The sequence below is a fragment of the Macrotis lagotis genome, chromosome 8 (assembly GCF_037893015.1).
Source record: "Macrotis lagotis isolate mMagLag1 chromosome 8, bilby.v1.9.chrom.fasta, whole genome shotgun sequence".
NCBI lineage: Eukaryota > Metazoa > Chordata > Mammalia > Peramelemorphia > Peramelidae > Macrotis > Macrotis lagotis.
The window spans coordinates 67,545,762-67,562,765 of NC_133665.1; the positions used below are offsets into that span (position 1 = coordinate 67,545,762).

General features: G+C 34.5%; 1 protein-coding gene across 5 annotated transcripts in view; it reads right to left on the reverse strand.

Moving 5' to 3' along the window:
• The window catches only part of GLIS3 (GLIS family zinc finger 3), a 595,685-nt gene that overhangs the window by 391,884 nt on the left and 186,797 nt on the right, over positions 1–17,004 (reverse strand). For 4 of the 5 annotated variants that reach the window (XM_074197451.1, XM_074197450.1, XM_074197454.1 and 1 more), the window contains one exon: positions 7,528–7,735. The exons of the other annotated variant lie outside the window; for it this stretch is intronic. In XM_074197451.1, coding sequence (XP_074053552.1) covers positions 7,528–7,735 — 208 coding nt within the window. The remainder of the gene's footprint in view (positions 1–7,527; positions 7,736–17,004) is intronic. 5 annotated transcript variants of the gene reach the window in all.

Here is a 17,004-nt window from a genome sequence, read left to right on the forward strand (position 1 = left end):
CTCCTTTCTCTTCCCCCACCCAGCAAAGTACATACAAAGACCATAATTTTCTATATTTAAGCATGAAACATTTTAATTTCCAGGTTCTCCATGTAAGGTGGTCAAGCAGGGATCAATGAGTTTTTCCCAGAGAATGATGTAATATTTGTCAATGACGTTAATGGTGAAAGTGCAAGTAACTTGTCCTTGACATAATTTGATTTGTTCATACACACCCTCATTTTCCTGAAATTCTCTCAAGTCACACTCAAAGAGGGGGTAATGGCACAATTGACCTGGATTTTGATGCCCAGTTTTACAATTTTCATATTTTTGAGAAATGGTTATCAGCATGCTCCCCACAATGAATTCTGGGAGTGATCCAGGATAGGTCTTTTAATCTTATATTGAGAGAATTTTTCTGGCTGCAAATGTCCTTCTAGGCCCCTCCCCAGTGATTCAATGAATGATATCACTGTCATTTTAAGTAAAATGTGATCAGATCCTGATTCTGACCCAATGGCTAGGAAGGGTCTTTAGAAAATAAAGTATTGGGATTTTACTAACTGAGCTCAGTGATCCTTGTCAGTGGATCCTGACATCCTGGATCCCACAATACTGGTGTGTTTCTCATTGTAAAAGCAGGAAGTGTGTCTAAAATACATTTCATTCCTCTTCCCCTGCTTTGCTAAGTAGAAACCCCAAGTTTTTCTAAGTTTGAGCTCAGGAAGAGTTCTCAAAAATTACCTGGTTCATCTTTTCCAAAGCAGGATTTATGTCTTCTCTTTCAAATTATGCCCAACTTATGGCTAGGTCTAATCTTTTTTTTTTTTAGATTTTTTTGCAAGGCAAATGGGGTTACATGGCTTGCCCTAGGCCACACAGCTAGGTAATTATTAAGTGTCTGAGGCCAGATTTGAACTCAGGGACTCCTGACTCCAGGGCCAGTGCTCCATCCATTATGCCACCTAGCTGTCCCTAGTTCTAATCTTGATTAGATAATAATAATTAACATTTCTATAATGCTCTAAAGGCAAGCAAATTACTCTCCTCACAGAAAAATCCTTCATGTATTATAACCATTCTAAAGATGAGGAAATAAAGATTCTGAGGAATTTAGTGAAAGGCCTATCTTCATAACACGCAACTAGTGTCAGAGGCTTGATTGGAACTAAATCTTATTATTTCACGAGCACTTCACTACACTATGTAGCCACACAGAGGTGAGCTACTTCAAATGAGATAACTAAGCACAGTGTCTGGTGCACAGTAGATGTTTAATAAGCATATATTCTCTTCCCTTTTGATATTCCCTGTTCTGATATATTTGATCATCCAGAGACTCTCCCTACCTTGGTTTTTCTAAACTTTCTTTAATATAGTGCATGGTACATCATGGGCACTAAATAAATGCTTGTTTATTAATCAATTTTATTTTTCTAATATAGTTGTAATAAGAATAATTTTCCCCAAGGATACAAAAGTTATAATCTTCCTGCTGCAGTCTAATAACAGTTGCTTTCCTCTCTTCACTATCTATCCAAATCATTGTCATAAGGAGGTATTAGACTAGATCATCTCTAACATTCATTGTACCTCTAAGGTCTAGAACCCTATGATTTTTTATGTTTAATCCTTGGTGAAGACTTTTCTGGCTGTGTAAATCCTAAGGGATTCAGTTCCTATGAATTCCCATGGTACATATTTTCTTTGTCATTTATTTAACCTAAATAAAACAAGACCTCCTTGTACATCCAAGCCATTAGAATGACTCTGTGAGGATGATAGTATAGTTTTCATTTGCCCTCTTTTGTAAATGAAGATGCTAAAGGTGAGAGAGTCAAAATAAATGAATAGCTGAGATCATATAGGTAGTTTGGGCCAGACCCAGGATATTTACCCAAGTCTCCTGACTTCAGGTCCAGTCACTCTTTCACTAAGTGCTACCTTTCATGTACCTCTTTACTATACCACTGAATTTATCATTTGCATAAGCAACTTTTACTTTCCAAACATTTGCATAAGCAAGGTGGTCTTGGGTAAGTCAGTTGCTTTCCTAGAACCTCAATATTTTATCTTTAAAATAAGATAATTGGACCAGAAAATCTCTAAGATCCTTCCTTCAGCTCTTATCCTCTGATCCTGTGTTCTGTCTTGTTAAGTAATAATTATAAATCTTCAAGAATAGATTTAAGTGAATTTGTCAGGCATTAATATTACAGGAACTATGCTAGACTTTAGATATACAAAGATAAAAATATAAGAGCCCTTTTATTACATTCCACTGGAGGAAAAACTTATTTGGCTTTGTATAACCTACAGAGATCCCCCACCTAACCCCTAAATCTACTAAAGGTCCTGGAGAAATATGAGTAAAAGGTGAACTGCAACGTATGTGGCCTCACAAACAAAATTTCACATATAACAAAGATCTCAACATGGGAAGGAAAGAGGGGAGGGAGGGAGAGAGGGAGAGAGGGAGAGAGAGAGAGAGAGAGAGGAGAGAGGAGAGAGGAGAGAGGAAAAGAGAGAGAGACATCAGGAAAAAAAGAAGAGACAGAAAGAGTTAGAAACAAACAAAAAAGAGAGAAAGAAAGAAAGAAAAAGGAGAATTGAGACAAAGGGAGAGAAAGAAAGAAAGAAAAGAAGGAAGGAAGGAAGGAAGGAAGGAAGGAAGGAAGGAAGGAAGGAAGGAAGGAAGGAAGGAAGGAAGGAGCAAAGGAAGAAGAGAGAGGAGGAGAGGAAGAGAAGAATAGAATGTGAGAGAGGAGGGATAGAAGGAAAAAGCAATGGGATAGAGGGGAAAAGAGATGAAAGAGAGGGAATGAGAAGAAATGAGAAAGGGAGGGAAGAAGAGAGGAAAAGGAAGAAAGGAAAGAGAGGAAGGAGAAAAAAGTAGGGGAGAAAGGGAAGAAGGAAGGGAGGAGATGGAGAAAAGGAAAAGGAGGGAAGAGTCAACAGAGAAAAAAGGAAGGAATGGAGGGAGGGAGAGGAGAGTAGGGAGGAGTGGGAGACTAGATTATTCTTCATTCAATTTTCTATCCTATTGAACAGACAATGATTCTGGGAGAGGCCATGAAGTATGCAGGGCTTCATTTCTATCAATAGGTTGATAATATTCTACTTGTTCTAGCTTTCATCTGATCCTTAAAGGTGTTATTTCTGGTGGTAGGCCAATTTGGAAGTCTATCTACGTAAAAGGAAAGCAGATATGGTTCAAATAAAATAAAATGGATAGGAGAGCACAGAGCTTGTGGTTGAGAAGCTATTGTGGCTGGTGAGGTAACAATCCCTCACTTGCCAGGGCATGGCACATGTGTGCACAGTATTTGAACTTTGGGCCATGAGAGAAATTCAGTGACCAGAGTAACAAGCTCAAAGAAGATGTTTCACCAATACTTTCCCCACAGATCCTTTGAGTTCCCTGAAGCTAGTCCTTGGTGATTTCTATCAAATCAGGTCATAGAATGAAAAAGTTCTCAAAAAACAAACAAACAAACAAGTGAGAAGGATGTGTTTGCACAATATACCCCTCATAATAAACAAGCTGTGCAAGTCATGGCACTATTAACTTAGTTGATAAGGTCCTCTTTGAACACGGGTAATTACTATTGTCATTATGATGCTGCTGCTTCTACTACTGATGATAGTTTTTCATATCTTTTATGAACTGGGAGTCCTGATTCAAGGAATTAGAAAATATTGGACTATGCAGTGCCCTAGACCAGAATTGCCTGGATTTTTTTTTTTAACAAAGAATAGTTTTACAACATGTAAGAGCCGAGACAATATCCTTAAGGATACTAACCCATTCCAACACCAGCCCCCATCTTGTTCAGGGAAAGAAACTGAGATCTCCTAAAGTTTCTAACTCTTTGGGGTCACTCCATAGTCTATCTACTGGATGTACTCCAAAATAAACCATATCCTTACTGCTTCCCCTGGAAAAGTTTCCTGTTCTTCAGGTAGGCAAGAAGAAAGCTAACTGTGGCAGCCCCTTTAGTTCTGTCATGGCATAGCATTTATTAGCCTACTGCCTTTGCCACTAGCTGTAACCTTGGCCAGGGCTTTAATCATAGTGCAGAAAAAAAAAAGAGTACTAGATTTAGTCTCAATCCAGAACTCTTACTTAGTAGCCGTATCATCATGAATGAGTTTTCATCTGAAAAAAAAAATGAGATTAATAACATTTACCCAATTCAGAATGGATCATTGACTCTAACCAAGAAGAGTTCTTAGAGATCATCTTGTTCAATCTATTCATTTTACAGATGAAAAAACTGAAGCTTAGAAATGAGAAGTGACTTGTGACACATATCTCTTGAATAGCATAGACTTGTTCATAGGACTCATATAAAGGAAAGAATTTTGCTCATCTAGAGTGCTATAGAAATGTGCTTTCAAAATTAAAGAAATTGTTGTTTAAAAAAGATAAAAACATTTTTACATCATTATGGGTATTGTATTGCTTGTCTTCTTAATAAGTATGTGAGGGGCTGGAAGAGGGCAAACAATTTGGAGTTAAAACATAAAAATGAATGTTAAAAATGAAAGGAGGGGGGAAGGAGGGAAAAAGGAGGGAGGGAGAAAATAAAAATATAGAAAGAAGCAAAGGAAAGAAGGAAGGAAAATGCAATATCCATTATTGTTCATCATCACCTATAATTACATAGAAATAATAACATCCTACATAACTAATTGGATTTAACAATAATAAAATCTACATTAATGTATGAAAACATGTTTTTAAAGTTTTCTATAAACACAGTGAACTATTTTAATTCTTCTCCCACCTGAGTTATAACTGTCTTAAATTCAGAAAGATGGCTAGTTGCCCTGTGAGTATTTCAGGCCTCTCAGATAGAGAAACATACTTGCCATTTTGAATAGACAACCTAGGGAATAAGACATACTTATTGCCATTTTTAGACAATAATTACAGACATACATATGAGACTTTGTGATTTTCTCAAAAGTCTTTGTGCTCTTTTAAAATTAAAGGTAATAGTCTTCGGTCTTGTCATGTTATTATGTAATTCTGCTATATCTCATACTATATGTTTCTTCCTTAAGGATATGATTTCTCTCTCATCACAATCAACTTAAATCAATGTATACCATGGAAACAATGTAAAGACTAACAGACTGCCTTCTGTGGGGGGTGTAAGAAAGATTGGGAGAAAATTGTAAAACTCAAAATAAACAAAGACTTTCTAAAAAACTAAAAATAAAAATAATTTTTTTTAAAAAAAATCTTTATGCACTTTTAAACCTAAATAGTTGAAAATAAAGAATTTTGGCATCCCCTATAGAATAAAGTTCTATATTCTGTCTTCCATATGATTCTTGTCCTCTCAGACAAGCAGTTTCACTGAATGGAACAAGGAATGATTTTCATCTGTATTTCTGCAAAACAGTCACACCTCACATCAAAAAGTTCACTTTTATTGGTTTGCCTGTTTGATTCTTTATTCATTTTTTGCCAGGCAGCCCTTGGTGGATAAAACATTAAGGTAACTTTTTTCCCCCTTCCACCTTCTATTTCTCCCTAGAAATCAAAATACCTTTGAGTTGAACTGACTGGTCCTCCATCCACAAACAGCTTGATGAGAACATGCATATACATTTTAAACAGCACAAAAAAATGCCTCTTACCACCCACCCCAAAAAATGATTTCAAATTGAGTCTCCCTAATTAAGTAATTCCTCCCTTTTTGTTCCCCCTGTAGAAAGATTCTTATTGCAGGATAAATAATCTAGATTTCTTCCATTAAGAGTTTAAAACACACATACTCACAAACATACACATGCACACATGTATGCACACACACATGCACACATATACATATACACTCACACAATTTCTCAAGACACCTTTAAAGTATTTCCTTTCAAAAATAGAAAATCATTCTGAGAAATTAAATATTTTCCAAATCAAGAAAATAGTGACCCATCCTTGGCCGACACAAGGAAAGGTGCTAGTAGAGTTACATGGCATGAATTTTCTATGCCTTCAGTCATGCTGTTCCATTGATTATGAGGATTCTGCCTTCAAGGCTTGGATCTGGACCCAGCATGGACAGGAATATGAAGGGCTCCTGCTGACACATACCCCATGAGCACACCTAATTTTGCATGCATTTCTCAGGAAGTTGGAGGAATCCCTCGAGGCAAAACCATCAATGGGGAAATGACAGGCAGCTTCCTATCATGAAATGTCTCAGGTAAAAAACAAGCTTCTAGCTCATAAAAATGGCATTATTTATTTTGCTCTTTAATAAAAAATAAAAAACAACTAACCCTTCTGGAGTTCTATGATTTTATAGCCACTCCTGAAACAAAGAAATATGCAATGTTTTCAGAAAGAATAAAAAAAGCAGGTGTGGGTGAGCTTTTTCCCCTACAAATAGTAGACACTGACAGAAGAAATAATGTATTCCAATATGGAAATAAATACATTTTATTGCATAGAAGTACATTCTGAAACTGAGCCTCAAAGCCTTATAACTACTTGACTGAGGAAGACAGCTATCCATTCACTTCATTATCCATTGTCCAACCCACTTAATGGATCTCCCAGTAGAGAGAGGGGAAAAAAAATGGAACTTACTGCTGATACTATTCATTGGACACTTACTCATATTAATTGAACATCATAATACTTAAACTACAATGCCATGGGAACTTTGAGATGTTATATAAATGTGAAATGATGATATAGCTATAATTACTGCCTTATACTTGTTAGGTTTATCTCTCCAGTCTGGTTTTAGGTTGCTGAAATACAGAAACCTTTTTTTTTTCTCACTTAGTACTTGAAACCAAAAAGATTAAAGGTGCTGAAAAAATGCTCATTGAGTGTATGAATAAATGACAAATTTACAAACATTTGTTAAACAGCTACTATGTATTGGGCATAATATTAAGACATGTTGCAAACAAAGCTATAGAAATATATATATGTATATACATATACATATATGTATGTACATAAGTGTGTATTTACATGTTTGTGACTAAGGTACATAACACAGTTGTTCAGCAAGGAAGGTAAATGCTTAGATCATCTCAAATTTCTGCTGGCCATATCACTGTTCATAGTTTATGTTATTTATATCAGGGACTTGACAATACTACAAATCAGGATTCTGCCACTAGGCACCTGAAAATTCCTCCCTGAATTTTACTAAGTTCCACTCATATTGTACTATATTTTCTAGAAATATTCAAGTAGAGGTTGGATGGCTACTTGCTAGAGATGTTGTTGTGTGGATTCCTACCCAGGTATGAGTGGGACTAGATGGCTTATGAGATCCCTTTCCCTTTTATGATTGGGTGATGTGTGTGCTTCCCAGTTTTAAAATTCTTCCTTCCAATCAAGAATTTAATGAACAAAATTTACATTCTGCATATATATTATCTGTTTAAAATAGTCTGAAATAGCATGACTACATGCATGTATATGTTTATAGGGAAAATGGAGGGGGAAAACTCCTAGGGTATATCATTATACTGTAGAGAAAGAAAAACAAATAAATAACTCAAGACCTGGTATCTGAAGGAGGTATATTCATGTTGGTTGCATTCATTGCCCTCTGTAAGCTAGGACTGAGCTGGTTGCATGCTGTAGAGACCTGGCTTGCAGGAGGTGATATGGGTCCCAGCCGTTGAACCATCATGGGACTGCTGGTGACCACTAGATTGTTGCAGCTGCCTTTTCCAATGGACTTGCACTGAGGCCCATAGCCAAGACCCCCTAAAAACAAATGAAGCAGATTAGCTTTCATATCCTGTATGCAAGAAAGTAGAATACATATACACTCCCATTCATGCTGAACCCCTTCTCCATTAAACTTCTTCTATACTTATTGTTTGGGGTTGGAGGAACAAAGGAGAATTTTATTTAACTTTTATTACTAGAGATGAAATTACCATAATTACACAGAAGAGACTTTAGGATTTATACAATCATTTGTCATCCACAATATTCTCAGAGTTTGGTCTTTCTATGTAAGTCATAGCCAAGGTCAGGAAGAACTGTGTCTTACAAGCTTCTTATCTATTAGCTTATATTCAATAGCACTGGACAGTTTTACAGAATAATTTCCTGAGAAAGACCTTGAGAGGTTAAGTGGTGCAAGTACTGCATATCCTTCTTCTCTGCAGAAGGAAAGTGAAGTTTAGAAATGTGAATTAACTCATTCCAGGTCACCCAGCAAGTTTGTAGCACAACAGACACTTCATTCCAGACCTACCTCTAGATGCAAGGAGTATTGGAAAAATTAACAGTGAACCTGAAGTCAGGAAGACCTGAGTTCAAATGTGACCTCAGATACTTACTGGACAAGTCACTTTTAAAAAAAAGGACATCTATTTGTTTCAGTTTTTTTTTCTATTATAAAATAGAGATAATAGCAGCACCCAGTTCCCAGCATGATTGTGAATAAGCAAATAAGATAAATTTGTAAAAAGCACTTACTAGTATAGTGCTTGGCACATAATAATGCTATATAAAATGTTCATACCCTTCCTTATGTGATTCCCACAGACAATAAGTGGCAGGACAGATAGTGTGACAAATCACACTTTACTGAAGATAATAATAATAACTCTTAATCCACTATCAGAGGGAAGACTTTCTACTATGCATATCCATTACAAAGGTCTTTAAGAGCTCTACTATGCATATCTATTAAAGACAGTATCTTCCTTCAGAATCTGCCCCTCTGATAAAAAAAAACTTTAAAAAGAAAAAACTTTAGAAGAAAAACTTTAAAAATATATTTATTTCAGCATTTTTTAAAATTTGTGTTCCAGTTTCTCTCCTTCATTACAGCCCTTCCTCCATCCACAGAGAAGGCAAACAATGTGTTATCAATTATATATGTGAAATCATGTAAAATATATTTCCAGCTTAACTCCATTACCTTGCAGACTAAATGACCTAGTTCATAAATCCACCAAAAGTTCATTATTGTATCTATTTTCCCTCATCCCTTCTAGCATTTGTCTTTTATAATAGGTGTGAGGTGATATCTCAATTTTTTTAATTTTTCTTTTTTCCTAATCAATACAGTATTTTTATATGACTATAGGTAAATTTGTTTTCTTCTTCTGAACACTGCCTATTCACTTGAAAATTTATCACTTGATAATTTATTAACTGGGGAATGGAGTTTATTTCTATAAATCTGATTCAGTTTTAGAACTCAAATTCAGAGAAGAAGCCTTTATCAGAGAAATTTGAAGTAAAAACATTTTAATATTCCTTCATTAATCTATGGTGCCTTTTATCAAAATCCATTTCCCTGATTATCTCTTCAAATTAGATCTGTTTTGCTTTATCTTTGTCTGAGATCAAGCTTCTGCTCCCTTTTTATCATTAACTGAAGTGTATTAGATTGTACTCCAGTCCCATATTTTAACTCAGTATGTACCTTTTTGTATTAAGTTGTTGCTTATAAAGATTCTTATTTCTAATCTATTCCGTTATTTGTTTCCATTTTGAATGAACTCATTTCATTCAGTTTGTATTTCTCTTCATCCTATTTCCTTCTGTTTATCTCTTTAAAAGAGAAACTTGATGAGGACATAAAAAAGTATACTATTCTAGATTAGAATTTTCTAACCCTGGTCCATCCTCTATTCTAATATTATGTTTCCTGAAACATAAACAGATATCAAAAAACCAGGATGACAGGATTCTTGAGCAAGTTTTCTTCTTGACAGAAGCATAAGAATCAACTCTGGAAGGAATTTTTTTTTTATTTCCATTAAGAACAATCTTCCAGTGTTAGAAAATTTGGGACAGCCCCAAAGAGAAAAAAAGGAAGAAAGGAAAAAACCACAAGAATCTCTGATGTTAGAGAAAAGTGAGAAGCAGAGAGAGGAGAGGCAAACATGCCATGAGCCATTTGTAAAAAATAATAATCATGACCAAATCATTCAAGACATTCATTTTACAAGGTTATATTTTTTTGAAATATTTTACAGACCACCTGGTCAAGTCTGGGTAACTGTACATTCTGTTCCCATTTCTACTAAATGAAATTTATGAGCCCATTTTTGGTAAATTAAGTCCTAAGAATTTCTCACCAAATTTTGACATGTACGTATGTATGTATGTATATATATATATGTATATTAATGTATACATATATACATTATATGTCTGCATTTGTGTGTGTTATATGTATGTGTGCATTTTTCCCTATTACTAATATGGAATCAAGGTAGGCTAGGATAGTGTAAACACAATCTTCCTTATCCCTTTTTTTCAAAGCAAAAATCATTTTGCTCATTTTAGCTTCAGTTTATAAATTCTTAGTGCTATAAATAAGTTTTCTTCACATAACTATCTTCCATAAAAATTACATCTAAGAATTCTTAATACTCTGAGATATTTGGACCTCTAATCAGTCATCCTCACCAGATCTCTGAATTGTCACGATTATCTTACTTTTCAAAAGTCCTAGTAAACACTTAGATTATTAGGTATTTGGTCTTGGTTTAGGAATCTTAAAACCCCTTAACTTCCTATGTATAGGGTTCTCTCAATTTTCTCTAATGTTTAAACTAAATGTTTCCCACCCACCCATAACTCATCCAAGCCTTTTTACCTTCGTGAATCACTACCACAGTTCTGTATTACATAATCAGTCTTCAGCTTGACAACAAGCATGCTAAATGTCTTTTACCCACTTCAATTCAAAGTAAACTTTGGAATTAAGACAATATGAATTTGAGTCACCCTTCAGATACTTACTAGTTATGTGACCCTGAGCAAAGTCACTTTAACCTGTCGGGTTTTTCCCTTAGCTATACAGTCATGTGTCATTCATGCTTGATTCTTTGTGACCCCATTTAGGGTTTTCTTGGCAAAGATATTGAAGTAATTTGCCAATTGCTTCTTCAGAGAATTTTACAGATGAGAAAACTGAGGCAAACAAAGTTAAAGGATTTGCCTGGGGTCACACAGTTAATAAGTGTCTGATGCCATATTTGAATTCACAAGGGAGGAGTCTTCTTGACTTCAGAACTGACACACTATTCATTAGCCTTAAAGGAGAAAATAATACCATCTCCCTCACAAGGTTGTTATAAGGCCCAAATGAGAATTTTTGAACATTTAACACTATATAAATGTCAGCCATTAGTAGCAATAGTAGCAGCAATATGTTAGTATATGGATTAAGTTCACTGAGAGAAGTCATGTTGTCTTAACCTTCAAATCTCCTTTCTATCCTTTGAGCGGCAGTGTGCTAGGAGAAGCAATAGGTAGGTACATAGGATACCTAGCCACTACTTCCTACTACTATTTGTAAAAATGTTCTCAAGTGCAAAATACAATTGGCATTATCTGTCATCTTTTAGATCAATCCAAAAATGTCTAGTTAAGTAGTTCCTATGTATCAGGCACTGAACTTGACTCTGAATATATGAACGAAGGCACAAATAGTAGCTGCCCTCAAGGAGCTCTTGAACAAAGTAATTTATTCATTATAAACTAGTCTACTCCTTAGCAAAATAGGACTTCCATGAAGTACCAGCTAGTTGCTGTTATTTAGTCATTTTTCAGTCCTGTCCAATGCTTCATGACTCCTTTTGAAGTTTTCTTAGCAGATATATTGGAGAAGTTTGACATTTCCTTCTGTTTGTTTTACAGATGAGGAAATTGAGGTAAACAGGAAGAAATGATGTGCCCAGGGTCACAGAGTTGGTAAATGTGTGAGATCAATTGAATGAATCTGAACTTGGGTCTTTCTGAGTCCAACAGTAGCAATTATTAATAATTTTATGTACACTCTTCTTTTTTCCAAAATAACCTGTGAAATAGGTAGACTATCACATGGGATAATTAAAAACGAACACACACACACACACACACACACACACACACACACATTTTGACAGTATTTTTGAGGTTCGTAGAATGCATCCTTCTTCCTGTGAGTTGGGGGATTCAGCTATTGTTATCTTTATTTTTCAGATAAGAAGACTTAGTTTTAAGAAAGTTAAATGACTCATCCAAAGGCATGGAACTATATAGTATCAGAGTCAGAATTTGAGCTTTGATCTCCTAATTCAGTTCAGCAACTCTTTCCACTATGCCCCAATGCTGATGGATGGTACATCTTGGAAAGACTACTCGTAGATTCATAGAACTTTACAAGTTGGAAGGGACATGAGAAACCATTTAGTCCAATCCCTTTATTTTTAGATAAAGTAACTAAGGACCAGAGAAAGAACTGTCCCACGATCTCAAATTAAAAGTAATGTGGTTCAAATTTGAACTCAGGCTTCCTGGTCATCTTTCTATTATACTACATTGTTTTCCTTTCGTACTTCCTTTATATATATTCTCTAATTTTATTTAACAATTTTTTTCTACATTCAATAATCACAAATTTTACTAATGATGTATCCTGTAAGACTTCACATATTGGCAGTTTGAAACTAAGAATGAAAGGTACTATATTTGAATATGCATATATAGTTGCATACATACATATATATGTATGCAAACATATATACACAAATATATGCCCTCCTATCCACCAAATACACTTTTAATATTAATTTGCATTATTAATATTTTTCCATCATCTCCTTAAGGCTAGACAATCAACAAAAACAATAAACCAAGCCCCAATTTATAGTTTCTGTCAATTTTTCTGAGGAGTAAAATTGTCACATTAAAATTTTACCAATCGGTTTTAACTAACCGATGGCCCTCATCTCTCTTATGTAAATGTAAAACAGGCATATGTCTTGTCATTTATGGAGCCTACCTGAGAATCTCTGTAAGAATAAACTGAGTCAATAAAGATACACTGGCTACTTTATAAAACAGAGGCAAAAACTGTTTAACCATAGACTTTTTTGATAACCCACCTACATAACAAGCCTCTCTAAGCTAACTTTCCAAGCAACACATATTCTAGGTCAGTGCTTAGGCTCAGTCTATATTGTCTCCTACTGCATTAGAGGGCTCTAAAATTCAATTCCAAGCCTTGAAGGACTAGTTGAGCATAGACAACTAAGCAAAGCAATGGGAAAAACAGAATCCATGAAAGACACTAACTAAACTGTGTAAACATGGGTCAAGTCATTTAGTCTTTGTCAGCATCAGTTTTGTCTGTAAAATTGGGAGGCATATAGTCTTCATGATAGCTTCTATGGTCTCTTCTAGGTAAAAAATCTTTGATACTATGATTCTATAAAAGCCTATCCAAGATCTCTAGACCACACATTCTAACCACACATTCTAAGCTTCAATGCTTTCCCAAAGGTTTGTTTAATCAAGTAATCTGTCTCTCTCAAAAAAAAGTGTGTGTGTATGTGTATGTATATACATATATATATACACACATGCATATATAACACACACACATATATATATAACATATACAGAAAATAAAATGTAACCTGCATTAACAAATATAGTAAAGTTAAATATCACAAATATGGTATCATTTGGAAAAGAATTCTGAAAACCTATGTGGAAAGGGAGACACTGAAAGAGAAAGAAGCACAGAAATAGATACAAAGATGGAGAGATTCAGAGACAAAGACTCTAATCAATCAATCCACCCCTACCCCTTTCATTCTATTTCATTCTATTATTCTTTCACAAACACAATCAGGTTTCCAATAAAATGAGAAAATGTTTTTAAAGAACTTTGTAAACCTTAAAATACTTTATAAATGGTAGATTATTGTTTATCATCATCATCATCATCACACTGTGGCTTCTACTGCACCAAACATTTTCAATCAACAACAGCAAGGGAATGAAGATGTACTGCTGTTTGTTAAATAGCAATGGGAGGATAACAAACAGTTGCTGATATCTGCAGAAATCTTTTCTCTGCACAATAGGTTTAACTTTAACTATGCAATTACCATAATTCTAGAAATATGGGTGAAAATTCTAATTATGTAGGAATGCAGTCATTCCTTTGTATTCTTATCATTTTTCTAAAGACATTTAGATTTCATTGGCAATAAAAAGGTTTCAATTCAAGAATCTTTTATTTAACAATTATTATGTTCATAACTCTGCTGAGATTATAAAAGTAGATAGTATAGTATGATAGCAAGATCATTGGAAATGGCTTCAGAAGACTTGGCTTTGAATCCTGGTTCTACTACTGTGTGCCTGGGTATGTCATGTTCTTTCCCTTCCTTGGTCTCAGTTTCCACCACTGTTAAATGAAGGGGTTAGACTAAACAATTAGTGTATTTATAGTGGAAAGAAAACTAAATCACAAGTTGGAAAATCTGGGTTCAAAATCCAATTCTGTCATTTTATACATTACCTTTACATAGTTTTTATAAAGTCTTGATGCCTCACTTCATTCTTCTATCTAAACAACCTAAAATTCCTTCCAATTTTAAAATTCCATCCTTATTTAAATTATATATAGTCTATGCCCTCCAGCATTTGAAAATCCAGAAGCTCTTATACATTATAAGGTACTTGGTACATTATTTCAGCAACCAGTTCCAATGTTCTTTTTGTTTTCAGTTTTTTGAAACCAATCATTTTACCAGGTGTCACTATGAGAGAACAAAAAGTTTTCAGTTGGCCAGCTTTGAATGTTCTTTGGCTCATCATTCCCTGGAAGCAAACTGTATAGCTCTGCTAACTACCAGATGTGCCATCTCTACCCATGTGCTGGTTTTCTTTTTGAAATATTGCTTATTTTTAGATACTACACAATTTTTCAAAAACTATATATGTATTGCTCAAATGAAGAGAGAAGACTCTAAACAACACATACATTTAAGGCTCTGCAATCTAATAGATGCAGGAAATATTCTTTATTTCAAAGTCTATGAACAAGCAGTTTGATCTAACAAATTTAGTATTTTTAGTTAATGCTTTCTACTTGTGTTATAAAATTTTAGATAGTAAGAGACCTTAAAAATCACCCCTAATTTCCATTATTTTTTGGAGTTAGAATCTGATATCCAAGAAGGGATATAGGAAGGATCCTATATCCAGGATCATATAGTAATTAAATGTAAGAGTTAGACTATAAACTAAATTTTTTATAAAATTCTAAATTCAATAAAAGTTTCACTTGATGCTAAGTATGACAAGATTTATTAGTTTGCTTCCAATTTCTTTTTCATGATGAATCTAACAAAATGATGAAGAAACATTCAAATTAACTTCACTATCCGGATGATAGTCCATCTTCATCTCTGCCTATCAAAATCCTTTTCTTCTAGACTTGAATTATGATGCTATCTCATCCGTGAAGCCTTCCCTAGTTGAAAGTGTGTTGTCTGTTTCTTCAAATTTTCTGAGAACTAAAGAATTAAAAAATGGAACCATTACCCGAAGAAATTTCCATTCAATAGTTCCTCCCAAAAAATGCTCCTCTACTATCTCCTGAAGCAGACAGTTCTACTTTAGCATAACTCAAATATTTTGAAGGGTTTTTTTCCCCTCTTATAATCAAGCCTAAATCTATCTATGAATTCTATCCACTGCTTATAATTCTGCCTGCTGGAATGAAACAGGAATATGCTAATTTCTCTTCTACTTGACAACCCTCAAGATCCTTTAAACAAATTATCATGCCCCCCACCCACCCATGCAGTTCAGTCTTGTCCTAGGCAAAAAAACCCTCCACGTCTTTAAACTATTTCTCACATGGCATCCTCCCATCATCCTGATTACTTGCACATGACTACAGTCAAGTTTCATTTTTACAAAAAAAATAAAAAATATGATACCCTGGAAGATCTGGGTTAACTAGGGTAGAGTAAAATAGAACTCTCTGATTTTGGACAAAAATAACTCTAAATATGGAGTAAGATAGTTAAAGCTCACTTTTTAGCTACCATATCACTTATCTTGTAATCATTTCCACTCCAACCAACCCTTTATGTTCTATCCTTACCAAATCAAAGATAATTTTCTATTTAAAAAACATTTCAATGTACAGATTCATATTTTTAAGACATTAGAGAATAACTGAAAATAAGAGTTTAAAAGTTCAATCTTCTCACTAATGTCCTTTATTATCATCCTGAATACTGGTCCTCATCATCCTTTGAGTCTTTTCTTAACTGAAACATACTCTAACAAAAAGAATATATATATATATATATATATATATATATATATATATATATACGTATATATGTATATATATACATATGTACATAATATAGACAGAAAAAACCCCAACAACTATTTTTATATCCTTAATATTTAGCAACAGTCTCAGCTCATTCTGTTATTTGCCAATCCTAAAACACTCATAGAATAGAATCCCATTCTTTTGTACAAATTTTCAATTATTTACATTTGTCTCAAGCATTTATAATGTTTTTTAAAAACTGGAATCTGTTCATGATTTAATTCCCTGTGCATTTGCATTCACATGAGTCTCTTTTGACAGCTTTCCTTCATACTCCCCCACAGAACAATTTCTATTCATGTCTTTAGAGTTTCATCATTGAGTGCACTTGATCCCTCGTGAATGAACTTTTCTTGCAAAATATTAAGCTATTGGATAATACCTATCCTTTCTCTGAAATCCTTGAAATCTGCTCTCCCCAAATCTATTCTGTATGCTTTTTTTAGGTGTTTTTTTTTTGCAAGGCAAATGGGGTTAAGTGGCTTGCCCAAGGCCACAAAGCTAGCTAATTATTAAGTGTCTGAGACCAGATTTGAACCCAGGTACACCAGACTCCAAGGCCGGTGCTTTATCCACTACACCACCTGTATGCTTTTTTAGGTCCAATTTTATTCTCCTTCTCTATCATAAACTTGAAGATGATAAGCTTTCCCAAGGTGCCTATCATTTCTGCATTAGCAACCTGTTCCTTCTTGTTGGCCAGAATCAGGATAAGAATAGAAGTTTTTCTTGTCATTTCCTCCACATTTTGATGGATGAAATCATCAATAGAGAAGGTTGCAAATTTATCATCTCAAAATACAGCAAAAGGAAGGAAGGAGTTCCAGAATCAATTCTGAACACCCTGTTAAAATAATTAGCTCTT